General features: G+C 42.3%; 2 protein-coding genes across 2 annotated transcripts; one reads left to right on the forward strand and one right to left on the reverse strand.

The window, feature by feature from the left end:
- Window positions 1-51: 51 nt before the first annotated feature.
- Window positions 52-10,729, reverse strand: GLT8D1 (glycosyltransferase 8 domain containing 1). The gene is made up of 10 exons (XM_052640715.1): window positions 10,699-10,729; window positions 6,509-6,562; window positions 6,136-6,234; window positions 4,056-4,269; window positions 2,315-2,432; window positions 2,004-2,088; window positions 1,403-1,515; window positions 928-1,094; window positions 726-838; window positions 52-577 (listed from the first exon to the last, which is right to left on the reverse strand). The coding sequence occupies exons 2-10, from the start codon at window positions 6,522-6,524 to the stop codon at window positions 387-389; spliced, it is 1,116 nt and encodes a 371-aa protein (XP_052496675.1). The 5' UTR covers window positions 6,525-6,562; window positions 10,699-10,729; the 3' UTR covers window positions 52-386.
- A 367-nt stretch (window positions 10,730-11,096) lies between these two features.
- On the forward strand, window positions 11,097-12,647 carry SPCS1 (signal peptidase complex subunit 1). The gene is made up of 4 exons (XM_052641395.1): window positions 11,097-11,409; window positions 11,759-11,818; window positions 11,897-11,983; window positions 12,424-12,647. Exons 1-4 carry the CDS (start codon window positions 11,374-11,376, stop codon window positions 12,547-12,549), a joined length of 309 nt encoding a protein of 102 aa, XP_052497355.1. The 5' UTR covers window positions 11,097-11,373; the 3' UTR covers window positions 12,550-12,647.
- Window positions 12,648-16,285: the final 3,638 nt, after the last annotated feature.

A 16,285-nucleotide genomic window follows, 5' to 3' on the forward strand; every position in this document is an offset into this window, starting at 1 on the left:
TACATCTCTTAAATAGTGAGCAGGTAGAAGTAAAGTTAAAGCAGATACCTATTGAGAAATGTAGTTTTCACTTTATTTACACAGGTCACAAAATTAAAACCAAGTAGCAGTGATGAACTGGCTGTAGCAACCATATCTTAAGTCCATTCACCTCTGGTCAGTCAGCACCGTCAGTAAGCGAACGCTTGGTAAGGCAGATGGAGGCATATTTATAGTCTGTCTGGGAAGCTGGCTGCCAAATGGGACAGTCTATCCTCTTTACCCAGCTGAAATGTCCCTTTTTCCATGGGTTGCTGAAGACAGGCACCGAAGCCTAGCTAGTGTTACTTCCCACACACACTGTCTTCCAGGATTTCCTGAGAAATACTTATAGCACAATTTGTATTTTACTTTGTATTTGAGATCTCCACATGTCTTCGGATTAGGCTGAATTTGCCTGTGGGGTCCGGAATATACCATTTTTCCCAGACATCAGTGTATGAAGCAGTTCTTCCCCATGGCTTAAAGTGCCCATTCCAATGGAGTAACTTGGCAGCCTTTACAAATTGGGGTGAATATCGTTTTCCAGCACTGGAACCTTAACATTTAGAGAAAAAAGAGCCAAATCAGTGTACTAATCAGACACAAGACTGCAGGTAACTTAAGGGAAACAATATAGTCCATTCCTGAGGGTGGTCCTTAGTAGACCCTTCACTGCGTAGGCTCCTGGTTAATTGCCTACTTACCGAGGTGGCGAACGTTCCACATAGGGTCGATGGTGGAGTGCTGCTGATAGAACACGATCAGCAGGGGTGGCGTTGTGATGCTGCCAGCCAGTGTTCTGCTATACAGTCCCTCTCTGGGTGGAGAGAGAACAGTTCCTCTTAGTCAAGACTGCCAGGGTTGAGCTACAAGAGTTTTCACAGCTAGGCCAGTTACATAACTTACTCTACATTGAGTTTCATCCATTTTTCCAGCTGGCTAGTTATATTCTGTCTTCTCCACTCTGTCAAGTTTGCAACAAAAACTCCAGGATTAAATGAGCAGGTGCTGGCTTTCATGGAAAGTTTACGAATTCTTTCCTTCTTATAGTCAAGATATCCAATGTAATTGTACTAAAAACACAATTGGGATATAAGTATGTTTACTGCTTCAAACTAATTTGATAATCATTTTGCTTACTTACGATTTCTCAGATAATTAGCAAAGGGCTCTACATAAAGCAATTAGAAGTGACAGTTGGGATTGCAAGTTAGACAATAGGAACCTAATCATAAAGCCGGATATTCAATGAGAATTAGGTTTTCAAATCCATAAACCAATCTAGGAAAGTAGCCTTGAGTTTTAGGATGAAATAATCAGTGAATAAAATGTAGCTAAAAGGGGAGTACAGTAAATTCACGAGGTCTAATAAATAATTTACCTGGTTCCCTGCTCCACGGATGACAACTTTAGCAGAGGTTGAATCACAATCTTCTGAAAATGCAGCTGCATGTCCTGGCTTCAGTGGTGTATTGTACAGGGCAAGAATATCACCTGAAAGAAAGTTAAGATTTAGGCTGGAAGTTGTCCCAAAATTCCAATTCCTCATACTTTAAGTAGGTAAATTAAGGTTTTTAGTTGGAGTTTCAATATCAAACTTTTAGAAATTAATAGAATAAATACACAGAGAAGCAGAAGGATAGAGTAGACCTGAGAAATACTGTGAACCAATTCAACATAATTTATATATAATTTTCACACAACAGTAGAATACAAATTCCATTCAAGTTCTCATAGACTGTAAACTAGGAGACACTGGAACATATCCAGGGATATAAAACAAGGTACAAAAATTTGATGGTCTAAAGCTATTAGAGTGTTATCACTGTGGAATTATGTTAGAAATCAGTATCAGAAGATATTTGAAAATAATCCACGTATTTTCAAGTGAAAGATGACCTTTTATAGGACAACCATAAATAAGACAAACACTACAGCCCACAATGGACAGAAAGCAGCAGTGGTGTGACATTCTTCAGTACCTTGCACGATTACATCATCATCCATGTATATGGCCTTCTTTGCTCTGGGAACCAGAATTGGCAAGTAGAACCTTGCAAAGGTTAACTGGAAAAGGAAAGCATTGAAACAGGATTTGTAAGTGGCTGTGCTTTTGTTTACTAGAAATTCCCAGGATGCTCTCAGCATCCATGCAAGAGAAGAAAGCCAAAGGTCTCAGAACTTCCAGACTTGGTCCCCAGGGAAGTATAATCTTTGCACTGTACCCAGTTATGCAGGTATTCCAGCCATTTCCTAGTACTACCAAGTACAAACAAGGATGCATGGAACTCACTGGTTTTATGGATTCCCCCTGGTCAGGATCCTCCTTTACTTTCCCTTCCAAAAGTTTAGTGTCAAAATTCACAATTTTGTACCTGATACTTTTCAGGTTACCACTGCTGAGCCAGGACCTGATGAAAAGAAACCACCAAATATCAGTTTTAAGTAATAATGTCCCAAATCATAGCCATGTCTCTGCTTTCCAAGACCCTAATGCAAGAGAAATCCTGAGGACCAAATAGGTGTCTTCAATTCCCTTCACCTCCTGAGTTCTGGTATCCTCATGTGCTGTGAGATTTCCCACTAAAGTCCCTTCCTGAACCAAGATTCTACGGTAACAGAGCTCCCAAGGGCTCATACTTTGATCACTCTTCTGACACTAAAACTGCTGTGCAAAATTCACTATGGAATTGAGATGATCCTGCCACCACATGGATCGTTCAACTTCTGTCCCTCCAAATATATGAGTGAAGAAAATGAGTCGAAGTATGACAGTAGTGAAAGCTAGTTATCGACATAGGGGGTAGATCAGTCTGTTAGCCTATACACTCACTGAGTGTGATGACAGTAATTCTACCTGAGTCTAAGGTAATGCCTGTGAGAAAAGTCAGTGTTCCCTAAAGATACCCAGCACATTTTCCCTAGGGCCATTTCAGATCAGCATTTTGTGGATATGTTATTTCTATTTTAATGCAATATTTGTTTCTATTTTAGATGGTTTCTTAAGTTTTTAAAAATGGAAAAATTATTCTTAACAACTTTCACAAAAAACATGAACCATGAAGAAAGGCACAGAACTCTGACCACTATTAACCTATTAGACAAAACTTTTTCGGAATAAACTTTGTAAATCTTAAAGCATCTTCAAAACACATCTTCAAAGCATCTTCTGACTGTCCATCAGACTGGGTTTCTATAAATCATAATACTAAGGATCATTTACTGAGCAATTATTATGTGGTAGGTAGTTTATATATTTTTCATTTACTTGATAGAACAATCCTCTACTACTGCTAAGTCACTTCAGTTGTGTCCGACTCTTTGTGACCCCACAGATGGCAGCCCACCAGGCGCCCCTGTTCCTGGGATTCTCCAGGCAAGAACACTGGAGTGGGCTGCCATTTCCTTCTCCAATGCATGAAAGTGAAGTCGCTCAGTCGTGTCCGACTCTTCGCGACCCCATGAACTGCAGCCTACCAGGCTCCTCCGTCCATGGGATTTTCCAGGCAAGAGTACTGGACTGGGGTGCCATTGCCTTCTCCACAACAATCCTCTAGGTTGGATATTTACACCCCAAACTTACAGATGAGGAAATAGGTTCCCAGGGGTTAGGTCTATACTCACTTCACCATTCCACCTTGCTGCTGCTCTCCCATCCCTTCCAACTCTAGACCAGAACTACTCAAGGGCATGTTCTAGGAATAAGGAACTTGTAAGAGAATGTAAGTTAATACACTGCTTCCTTCACTGAGGAAGTTCTTATTACCAAAAAATATATAAATATATCTACTTGAGTTTAACAACGTGCATAGTAAACACAGTTGATTCACATCTTGGCACAAGTTGCTTACATGTTTCTGCTATCATGGAGACATATGGTACAATCATATGGAAAAAATGTGCAGTTTATATGTGGTATAATAATTATACAAGAAAAATGATTGTAAACACTGAAAAAAAAATTACTCGATTGGCAGCTGGCCTGCTCTTAGAGTATCCCCTAGAAGCAGAGCCATCAGGCAAGCAGAGCTCACCGGAGATGGTCTGCTGTGCCATTGAGTGTAACAATGTAGAAAATCACGTTGGAGCGAGTATTGTGCTGAATGCTGTTTATGGCTGCAATGGCCCCTCCAAGCCTGTCTTCAGATGCAGCAATGACCACAGGAATCTCTTCGTCTCTCCCATCTACCACACGTTGGGGAGCATTTGGGATAAAGTCCACTGGCTGAGGCCCCACAATTCCTGAATCTGCAAAGAATGCACACAAGGAAGGTACTATGATACAATCTCAAGAGCTTTTCATACAGATCCCAACACATGAAAAGAGGTTAGCTGAGGGTTATGATACTTAGACCTCAATCTGTCTCATTACAATGTGAACCACACAGGCCAGAAATTGTGTGTTTTCCTGTATGTAACCAGGCCTTGGAAAAGCATTTAAAACCAAAAACAGGCAGCAGATGGAATTATGATACACTCCTGATAGGAATATAACAGGGTCTGTATTTTGGCAATTTGTATCAAGAGCCTTGAACAGGTACATGGCCTCTGACCCAGTAATTCCCTTGTGTCTCTTAAGAACAAAACCTGAGAGGGAACCAAAAGTCATACTTTTATTTATAACTATGAAAACCTAGAAACAGACTAAAAAACAGTAGTTTTTCAAACCATGAATCGTGTCCCAGAAGTACGCATGAAAATAATTTAGTGGGTCACAATTAGAATGTGAGCAGGAAAACAAGTTTCTGAATTGGAACAGAACAGTGACTTAGAGAATATCAGAATGCTTCACACACAGCAAGTCTGAAGATTGTTTTGTAAACCTTCCTTCTTGCCTTTCATAGTATGTCCATTCATTTACTCATTCATCGTGCACTGAACACTGAGTGCTTACTATGTGCCAGGCAATAGCTAGGCACTGGGGTTACAGCCATGAATAAAACAGTTAAATCTTCACCACTGTGAAGGGCAGATAGACAATACATACATGCATGTGTGTGCTGTATGTAACACATTCATATTGTGGGGTTGACATCAAAAAAAATCCCAAAGTCATTGTACCAAATGACTTTTTCCTATAGCAAAAAGTAAACTATGTGGCATTAAATTTACACCTGAATAGTTTTGTCTTGGTGACTTACTTAGGATATAATTAGGTGAAAAATCATGTCATTTGTAATTTATATTAATATATAGTATAATCTCAACTATATGGAAAAAATACACAGAAAAAAAAAGGACGGTACAAAGGGAAAATTTTAATATTCATAGTTATCTCTAGGCAGTGAAATAATTTATTCAATGAATATTTATTAAGCACCTCCTATGTACCAGCCACAACTGCCCTCATGGAGCTTGAATGCGGTTTATAAATACTCCTACTATCAGGAGCATGCATTACTTTCTGTAAATACATACACACACACATACATATATATACACTATTATAAAACATGCGATCAGAGCATTTAGTGAAAATTAAGGGAAAGCTATTGGTCTTTTCATGCTTTGGTCAAGGATGGTGGGTAACAATTCAAAAATTATTTTTGACAAACTCTCTAAAGCCTCAAACATTTCTCAATACCAAGGCAGGGCAATATGAACAACTAATCTAAAATAACTGGCAGCAGAGTTATACAACAGTGATATTTTAAATCAGCTGAAGAGGTTTTATGGTTTTGTTTTACTACTAGAGTCCTGCTGATATGGTTCCACACGTTAAAGGAAAGTAACAGGTGACCAGACTGACAATCTAATTGTGAACAAAGTAGGCATCAAACACCAGCAACATTTACCTGTCACCTTCTGAAGCCCTGCCCGACTAAAATGTCTGCAGATAACAGCCTATAGTGGCTCCTTTCTCTAAGGATTCTACTTTGGTATAAAGGAATCTTTGGTGAGATCAAATGCTTAGCAAACTGCCCAGCAGGGAGAAGGGGAAGGCTGCTAGAGCACAATGAGTGCCGCCTGCCTTTCTCAGAGTTATTAGTAGCTTCTGTAGGGCCAAGCAGAAAGCCTTCTTTTCTTTAAATCTAGTGATGTAACTTAGAATGTGGGACACAGGGAATTCCGGGCTCTTAACAGACAGCAAGGCTTGAGTCAGGGTTCCCATACCTGAAACCTCATTCCTCAGCAAACTGTTCAGACCAAGGAAGTTATGATGCAAAACCAGTAAGAAGAGAGCAACAGCCAGGACCAGGATGACGATGTTTACTGAAACACAGAGGAGAAAGCCCACATTACATCTCTTCACCTTTTGACCAGGTAAAAGGTAAGACACGGCTTCCTCAGTGGCTTAGCAGAAAAGAATCTGCCTGCCAATGCCACACACCCGGGTTTGACCCCTGGGTCGGGAAGGTCCCCTGGAGAAGGAAATGGCAACCTACTCCAATATTCCTGCCTGGAAAATCCCATGGACAGAGGAGCCTGGTGGGACGTGACTCAGCAACTAAACAACAACAAAATAACAACTGTAGAAAGAACGTACCTTTACGAAATGACATCTTTCTCTTCTGTCTTATATAAATATTAGTTATTAATCCTACAAAACAAAAACAAGCCCCCAAAGTCAGTAGGTACATTACAGTCACCATCAAAATGCCTACGCTTTTATTCAGACAGAAACAAGAAGTGAATATATGGTATATTCTGCCATAAACTTGTTTTAAATTAACAGTTTCCAAGAACCCAACTTGAGATCTGAATTTTTTATGGCAGTCATAATAATAAAATATTTCCAATAACTTATAGCCTTGTATACCATATGCCACTAGATGAAAAGCAATTCTACCAGGAGGAATATCTGGTAGAATTTAGGGGTCTAGGGGTCTAACCACTATGGAAACGTTTTCTGAATGAATTTCTACTTAGAATTCCTAATTAGACAGGGACTTAGTCGTCTATGATCAAGTAAACTGAGGTCAACCTCATTGGTACAAAATATCACCTGTTTCAAATTGTATTCTATTAACTCATTTCTAAAGGCCTTTGAAAAGAGGAAAAATATATTGAAGGGCTATTTAAAAAATTGGGAATCACAGGCCAGATTACAAATTTGGAGAAAATAATTCAGACTCCCAAAGTACACACAAGGCGAGGGTGGGATGATTTGAGAGAATAGTATTGAAACATGTACATTACCATATGTAAAAGAGATGACCAGTACAAGTTCAATGCATGAAGCAGGGCACCCAAAGCCAGTGCTCTGGGACAACCCAGAGGGATAGAATAGGGAGGGAGGTGGGAGGGGGGTTCAGGATCCGGGGGGACATGTACCTGTGGCCGATTCATGTTGATGTATGGCAAAAACCATCACAATATTGTAAAGTAATTATCCTCCAATTAAAATTTTAAAAATACACATCCCTTCTCCCTCTTCTTTCTAAAGCAGTAAATGTAAAGTATACTATGTCAACAGCTTTCCTCTCTAAAGAATATATATCATTATATACCCTGAGCTATGTGTCTTTATCTCCTCTTGAGGACTGAGACTGACCTATAGAAGGTGGCAGACTGGGGGCTCCTCAGACAGTTCTATTGTCTGCCTGCTTGGAGCCAATTTCCATCAAGACTGAAGAAAACGATCTCACTTTAATGAATCTCATTTAATGAATAGTATAAAGGACAATGGTTTAGCTCAACAATGTCCAGCAACAATTACTTACAGGTAGTATCCTGATCAAGAGGCATGAGTATTTGTGCTATTGCAACTGGCCAGACAGAAGAAAACACAATCCTAGCAGGTATTTGATGAACTTAAGTAGATTTGCATGGCAGAAACCATTTGCTCCAAAAACTCTTCCATGGTTATCTACATGCAAAATGCCAATTATTATGGAGTGTGTCTGATCCATAATTCCTTTCCTGGTGCAATTCCTGGTAATGGAATTCACTGATCTGGGTAGAAAGAATTCTCAAAGCCAAACTGCATGTACATGCAGGATGTGCAAAAATACTGACTATATTTCTGCTAGAGTACACAACTGTGTAAAACTTGATGAGTGATATTCACTTGTCCACTATGAAAATTAATATTTTGTTTAGAAATGATACAGCAGCTGTTCCCAGAAATATGGGTGAGGAAACCTTAGGGGGAAGGAACACTTGATGTTTTTCAACTTGGGGCTACATGCCCTAGTACCCACATTCTCAGCGGTCTCTTCTGCTTTCCCTCCTATTGCTATATACTCCCATGGAAGGCCATTCAACTCACACTCTGCAACCTATCCTACAATTGATTCTTTGGTGCAGCAACAGCAAACTCTTTCCCTCTCTGCTGGAACACACTCTCAGCAGCGTATTATCATGCTCTGGTACCTTTCAGTTAATTAAAAAATAAAAAAGACATCACTTCTTAAATCCCAGTAGACCCACAGACCCATTTCTCTGCTCCCTCTCACACAAAAAGCTTGAAAGGATTGAAAGTCTCCAGCTCCAGTATCTTTCCTCCTGTCCTCTCTTTAGCCTCCTCCAACCAGACTTCCAGCCCTATTTTTTCCATTCAAACTGGCTTTGTTGAGACTACAGAAGACCAAGGTCACCTTTTGGTCCTCCTACCCATCCCCTCAGAGACCATCAATAAAGGAGACCATCACCCTCCTCTTCAATTATGACATTATCTCATGTATTTGATTTGTTTCTTCATTCTGTCTTCCCTGCTCTTTGAGAACAGTGTACTCCAGGGAAAAGTGTATACTGGTGTATCCTTGCCATCTAAAACCATGTCTGGCAAACGATAGTAGATATGTGATACTTGTTGAATGATCTTGTTAATCAAGGAGCAAGGCTGGTTCTCAGCCCTGAAAGGGAACATCATCTTTAAAAATAATCATGGAAACAAATTCCAATGGAGATCTCTCTGAAATCAAATCTGACAAAAGCAGTCTCCTTTTCCCATTATTGTATTTATAGATCAAATACCATAAAGTATCTACAGCAACTGCTACCCTGTGAAGTGCGTTTAAAGAAGGATAAACAGAGTGATATGTCTATGGCTACATACAAGGGAAAGGGCTTAGTCTCCACCAGACTGAAAGGTGGAAAAGGTATTAAGGGTGTATATCCCCTTTCTCTACCTCTTCATCTAGCTAGCTACTACTTGGCTTTCAGCAGTTAAAGGAGCCTCCCTCAAATCCCGCATTCAGTTGCCATCTCCCCTGAGTTCTCACATATCCAGGGCTTCGCTGACCCCAGAGTAATCCGGTTTATTCTTCTGGGGTTACGTGGCTTCGCCCTTGACACATTCTGGGCTCCAGGAAGGCAAGGGCCTGTTGGTCAGGGCCGTATCTTGCGCGCGCGCGCACACACACACACACACACACACACACACACACACGCTGCGGGGTGTATTTGCGGATTAATGAATGAGGGCAGCAACCACACACATCAACCTGCCCCTGGAATGCCCAGAATCACACACACACACACACACACACACACGCTGCGGGGTGTATTTGCGGATTAATGAATGAGGGCAGCAACCACACACATCAACCTGCCCCTGGAATGCCCAGAATCACACACACACACACACACACACACACACACACACACACACGCTGCGGGGTGTATTTGCGGATTAATGAATGAGGGCAGCAACCACACACATCAACCTGCCCCTGGAATGCCCAGAATCACACACACACACACACACACACACACACACACACACACACACACACCCTGCGGGGTGTATTTGCGGATTAATGAATGAGGGCAGCAACCACACACATCAACCTGCCCCTGGAATGCCCAGAATCACACACACACACACACACACACACACACGCTGCGGGGTGTATTTGCGGATTAATGAATGAGGGCAGCAACCACACACATCAACCTGCCCCTGGAATGCCCAGAATCACACACACACACACACACACACACACACACACACACACACGCTGCGGGGTGTATTTGCGGATTAATGAATGAGGGCAGCAACCACACACATCAACCTGCCCCTGGAATGCCCAGAATCACACACACACACACACACACACACACACACACACACACACACCCTGCGGGGTGTATTTGCGGATTAATGAATGAGGGCAGCAACCACACACATCAACCTGCCCCTGGAATGCCCAGAATCACACACACACACACACACACACACACGCTGCGGGGTGTATTTGCGGATTAATGAATGAGGGCAGCAACCACACACATCAACCTGCCCCTGGAATGCCCAGAATCCCAGCGTCTGTGAGTGACTCTGGCGCGCAACACAGCACTGAGGCCAGCGAACCAGTAGGGACGCCCCCGGCCCAGGTTTCCCACAACAGTTTCTCTCTGGAACGTGGGCCTTCCACCTTCCTCAGAGTAAAGGAGGAGGGCCTCAGCTTTTGAGAGAGACACCGGCAGAGAGAGAGAGAGAGAGGCTGTGCGAATCCTCGGCGGTCTGAGTCTGTGAAGGGGCCAGAGCAGCCGCCGAGCAGCCTGGAGGCTCCGCGGGCGGGAGCTGCCCACACTGGTGCGAAGGGGCCGGCGAGAACCCCTCCCCGACAGGATACCCTTTTCTGGAAGAAGGGTTCTTGGGTAGTGCCCCTCTAAATTCTGGTGTTCCACAGAGCACACGCTCGGGGGGCTCCCCGCCCAGGGTCCGAGACCCCAGGTTGGGGTTCCGGCCAGCCGTTCCCCTCGGACGCTGCCCGCGGCAACCCTTACCTGCAGTCCGAGGAGGAGGAGCCGCTGCCCGCACCCCGGCCCGCCCCGCCAGCTCAGCGTCCCTGCCGCAGGCCCCGTGGCCCAGCCAGCCGCCGGACCGCCCGCGTCGCCTGCACTGCGGACCAAGCCCGCCCGCCCGCTAGCTTCGCGGCCGCCGCGCAGCCCCACAGACCCCCGCCGGTCGGCCGCTCGGACCCCCGAGGGCGTCGCACGGAGCAGGCGCCGCCGGGCAGCCCCACCGCTGGGGTCCTCGCCGCGAGAAGTCCGTCGCCATGGAGACGGGGCGCGCGCAGGCCGCAGTTCAGCAGCGCCCGCCCAGCCGAGGACAGTTTGGGGGACCGGGACCGCGGCTCCCAGCACCCAAGAGCGCTGACGGCGAGCCCTTCACGGGCGCGTGATGCCTCGACTCGGCTGCCGCCGTCAGCATCTCAGCCCCCGCGGCGAGGGCGCCGGCCGACGGCCAGCTGCGAAAGCACAAGTCGCCTAGCTGGGGCACGGGGAGGGGCCTCGGGCCGACCGGGTCTGTGGGAGACATCCGCTTCCGGGGCCGCGGCCATCGCAACCCTCGACTCTGCAGGCCCGCGGAACTGGACTCGTCAGCAGAAGCTGACCCCGGGCCCTAGAGTCCCTAAGTCCCGGCTGCCCTCGCTCTGCCGCCCGCCTTCAGAACCAGACATGTTGGAGCATCTGAGCTCACTGCCCACGCAAATGGTGAGGCCGCTGGGCGCCTGGGCCCTATGATCCCTGCACGCCGCTCGCGAGCCTGGCAGCTCCGCAACCCTTGTCCGAGACCTACTCCGTGCGGCGCGGGTACCGAGTTGTACCTACCTGGTGCCCTTTTCTCTTCCCCTCAAGGGTGCCCTTCCCTGGGCTCCGTGAGGATGCTTCGGTTCCCCCGGGAAACCCAGAATGGCATTCCTTGCTTAGGTTCTTGGAGCCCTATATGTTGGGGGAGCCCCATATGTTGGGAATGCCCTGGTGCCAAAGCTGTGAGGCCCTTGCAGTAATGTATCTCTTCGGTGGTGGAACCAACTCCTGCTTTGCTCTCCTTCACCTCTAGGATTACAAGGGCCAGAAGCTAGCTGAACAGATGTTTCAGGGAATTATTCTTTTTTCTGCAGTAAGTATTGGTTTTACATAATCTTTTCCACCCTCACCCCCAGCTTGACTGTGTTTAATATACTTTCTTTGTCTTTAGATAGTTGGATTTATCTACGGGTACCTGGCTGAACAGTTCGGGTGGACTGTCTATATAGTTATGGCTGGATTTGCTTTTTCGTGTTTGGTAAGATATTTATGGCTTGGATGTTAGTGGCAAGTTAGGTTTTCTGAATTGGGTTATTTTGTTTGGGTGCAGTACTGAGAATCAGTGCACAACGTTTCAATGCCAGATAGTATCAGATGAGGTTAAGTTGCATAAAGCTTATTTCTTTTGGCAGTTGCTCCAAGCAGTAATCTTAAAGGTCAAAGCTGGAACTTAAGACCTTATGGTCTTCACATTGCTCCCTCCTCACCTTTCTTTTAGCTCTTAAAGCCATGTGTAAACAATGAGGCTTGTTCCTACTTCAAGTATCTTGTCTGGGTGATGGCATAGAGTTTTCATAGGAATGTCGGTTTCCTTGTTTTTACCTGTAGCAAAAGAGTCATTTGGAAAACAGGCATAATACATAATACTCTTTCAAGCTTCTAATGGCCATAATTGATTGATTTTCTGTTCTGACCCAGCTGACACTTCCTCCATGGCCTATTTATCGCCGGCACCCCCTCAAGTGGTTACCTGTTCAAGACTCAAGCACAGAAGACAAGAAACCAGGGGAACGAAAAGTTAAGAGACATGCTAAAAATAATTGATTGGGGTTTTCATGATTCAGCTTTACTGTTGTACCTGCTTTTGTTTTGTGTGACATGAGCTAAACTGTTTTCATACATAAAACATAAGCTAAAAACCACCTATGCTCAGCTGTGTATAGATTTTGTTTTCTCCATATTTCATTTTTCTTTTGGGTTTTGCTTTATAAATATTTTAGACCTTCTCCTCACAATCTTCCTCTGAAATGGAGAACAGAAAACAGAAGTATGCAAAGTTTCTTTCAGGCCTACAAAATAATGAGTAAAAGCTTCATAAATGACAGTACAATTTAACTATCAGGTTTTATAATTCATTATGGGTAGTCAGGCTCTTTTAATGTTTTCAATTAAAACTCAGTGCAATTCAGTGTCTGTAGAGTCTTTTGTTCATTGTTCTGCAAACATGACTACGAGTAAAAGCCAAAGTTAGAAGTTCATGGTTCTGAAAGTGTCAGCAAGAACCACTTCTATCTTCTGAAGCTACAAGGTCCTAATGTATGATTTCTTCTTTTTTTTTTAAACAACAGCAAGCACCTGTGAAAAAACTTACTGATGTAAATTTTGTGGTAAGGTAATAGTTTGGTACCAGTAAAATAAGGCTGTTGCCAAGCAGAAAACATTTAATCCATGCTTTACCTAAGGTAGTTCAAAATGAAAACCCGAGAAGCTATAAATTACTTTTAAATTTTCCAGAGGGCTGAAGAGAACAATGTTCTAACAGTCTTGTGTGAGGAATGGGAGTGCAAGGGTTATTACAAGTCATATTCTACTTCTCGATACCAGGATATAGGACTTTCAAACTGAGTTCTTTAAAAAGGGAGTGAAGATCTTAATACACCAGAAGTCAGGAAAGGGTTTTTAAAAGGGGGAAGAAAAGTAAAAGACAGCAGAAATAAGACCAAGCATATCTATAAAAAATGTGATTACAAAGTTAAGAGCTCCCAATAGGGTTGAAAATCAAGTTACCTCATGTTCTCAAAATGACACCCAAAAGTTGAAAACAGGAGCAAGGATGTATTAGGCAAATGCAAGCAGAAAGGAGTGGTAATAGTGAAAAAGTCAGAAATTTAGTATCAGAAAGCATTAAATGGGGCAAAGAGGGAAATTTCATAGCTGCAAGATGTCAGTGAATGAATCATGCATTGCATAAGATGTGAAATACATAATGCAAAGACTTACATATACAGGAATTTGGCAAAGAGACCAACACTCTACCTTTCAGATTTTGATCAAGGCAATATGTAGACTGTTGCACTTGTTCCACATGCCTGGAACACCGTCCCTTAGGTATACATGACTTGTCCTCTCATTCAGGTCCCTACCAAGTGCATGCATGCTAAGTCACTTCAGTCGTGTCTGACTCTGTGACCCTATGGACTGTAGGCTGCCAGGCTCCTCTCTCCATGGGATCCTCCAGGCAAGAATACTGGAGTGGGTTGCCATGCCCTCCTCTAGGGGATCTTCCCGACCCAGGGATCAAACCCATACCTCCTGCATTGGCAGATGGGTTCTTTAGGACTGGTGCCACCTGGGAAGCCCTACACAGATGTCACTATAAAGAAGCATTTCCTACTATCCTATCAAAAGTTTGGGTATCATTCTGTATTTATTTTCATGGTATTTAATATATCTCAGTATATATTTGTTAATCATCCATCCCAGAACATAAGCTCCACAGGAACAGGAACCTTCTTAGGCTCACTGCTTTTTGCTTAGTACAAGAGTACATGACACATAGGCACTCCATCATATTTACTAAATGAATACAGAGCTGTGCTGTCCAATATGGTGCTACTAGTCGTGTGTGTCTTAAGTTTAATTAAAAATTGGGTTCCTCAGGACTTCCCTGGCCATCTAGTGCTTAAGACTCTCTTTCCAATGCAGGGGGCGTGGGTTTGATCCCTAGTTGGGGAATTAAGATCCCATATGCAGCATGGCACATCCAAAAAAAATTTTTTTTTTTAAATTGAGTTTCTCAACCAGCCACATGGCAAAGACTCAACAGGTTTTATATGACTAGTGGCTACCATATTAGTGCAGATGTAGAACATTTCCACTATTTAGTGGAGAAGTGATTCTGCCTATCCGTAAGAGAATTCACCTTTACTGAATGCACATAGGGCCATTCCAATAATGGATCATGTACTGAGCTACAGGAAAAAACGATTCCAAGAAATAGAGGTTGTGCAGGTTATATTTACTAACACTGCAATGTAGCTGGAAGAAGGAGGAAATTTCTTGGCTTTGGAAATACATGGAAATTTAAAAATACTTTTAAAAGAGAAAGTCAAAACATGAATTCTTGACTATTTACAAACTAATGTCAAATAAAACATCAAAAGTCTCTCAAATGTGGCCAAAGACATGCTGAAAGGAAAATTTAGTCTTAAAAATGTGTTTTAAAATTAAAGCTGAAAAATGATTAGGCACTCAAGAAAAAAACCACAAAACAAACAACAGAAGCATAAAAACTGACTTAAAAATATATAGAATGGGACTAAAAATGTATGAGGGAATATATATAACTTTACACAAGTAAGTTAGAAAACTTCAGTAAAACTAAAGTTGACTTCCCAAGAAAGATGACGGATCTCTAAAACGTGCAAGAAATGGTAAATAGCTCAGAAAGACCAACAGTTTGCCAAAAATTTGTCCCCAGCTGGGCACTGGGATCAGATGGTTTTAGAGTTGTGTTATAACAAACCCTTCAAAATAAAACTAAGCAGCTTCAGAAATTAGGCCATGAGCACTGGCCTACTACCTGACACATAATAAAAACTAAAAGTCTTTTAGGGGACTAGAAAGGGAACATTTTATTATTTTATGTATGTGTGTAATTTTCAAAAAAGGTATAGAGTCCTGCATATACTAATCAAAACTTTTATTTTATAAAAGCTACTTGCTAGATGGGCATTATACCTTATTAAACAACAAATAAAATGTGATATGCAATTATACATTTAAAATAGGGGAAGACAATTGGTATCTTGATGTATAAGACAAATTTCAGGAGACAAATCTGTCCAACATAACTGAAAGGATCTGGACGTTATTACTTAAAAATCGCTGAATTAGAAAAGGTATTAGTGTTTAACAGATGTTTCTGCTGATGGAAAAATAAATCTTAAAAAAAAACAAAACCCAGTCTGCAAAAACATATTGATTTACAGGGCCAAAATACCTCCTACTTTCAATTCTTATATACCTTGAATGAGGTCCATATTAAATGGAAATATAATATTAAATTATATTAATATGCTGAAAAAGAAATTCAATTGCTCAGGTACTATGTATAACTTCATATCTTTAAATGTACTCCCAGAATTATATAAAAATAATTTATCAACTGCTACTTACAGTTATTAATAGTAAATATCACTGGATATGTCATTTTTTCCCCTATTGCTTTTATCACTATAGGATAATGTAGAACTTCCAATCCAGAATGTTTTGTCTCAGTATTCAAGCTCATAAGTACCTTAAAAAAATAGTTTTAGGTGTCATGTTGGTTTAAGGCTCAGTAAACAGTAATCAAACAAATGTCTTAAAATAGATTTTTTTTCTTCATGAAGAGAATAAGATACCCAAGGGTTTTTTTTTCTTTTGTAAGCTTGCTTCAATATTACTGTTTTGTCCAATTTTTTTCTAGTTAAAAAGCCAACAAGATAAAAGGATGGTGAATGGCCTCCAATCATTGTTATAGGTTTGTTTGTATTTGTTTAAGCCAAAAACCTTTGAA

The sequence above is a fragment of the Budorcas taxicolor genome, chromosome 1 (assembly GCF_023091745.1).
Source record: "Budorcas taxicolor isolate Tak-1 chromosome 1, Takin1.1, whole genome shotgun sequence".
Lineage (NCBI taxonomy): Eukaryota > Metazoa > Chordata > Mammalia > Artiodactyla > Bovidae > Budorcas > Budorcas taxicolor.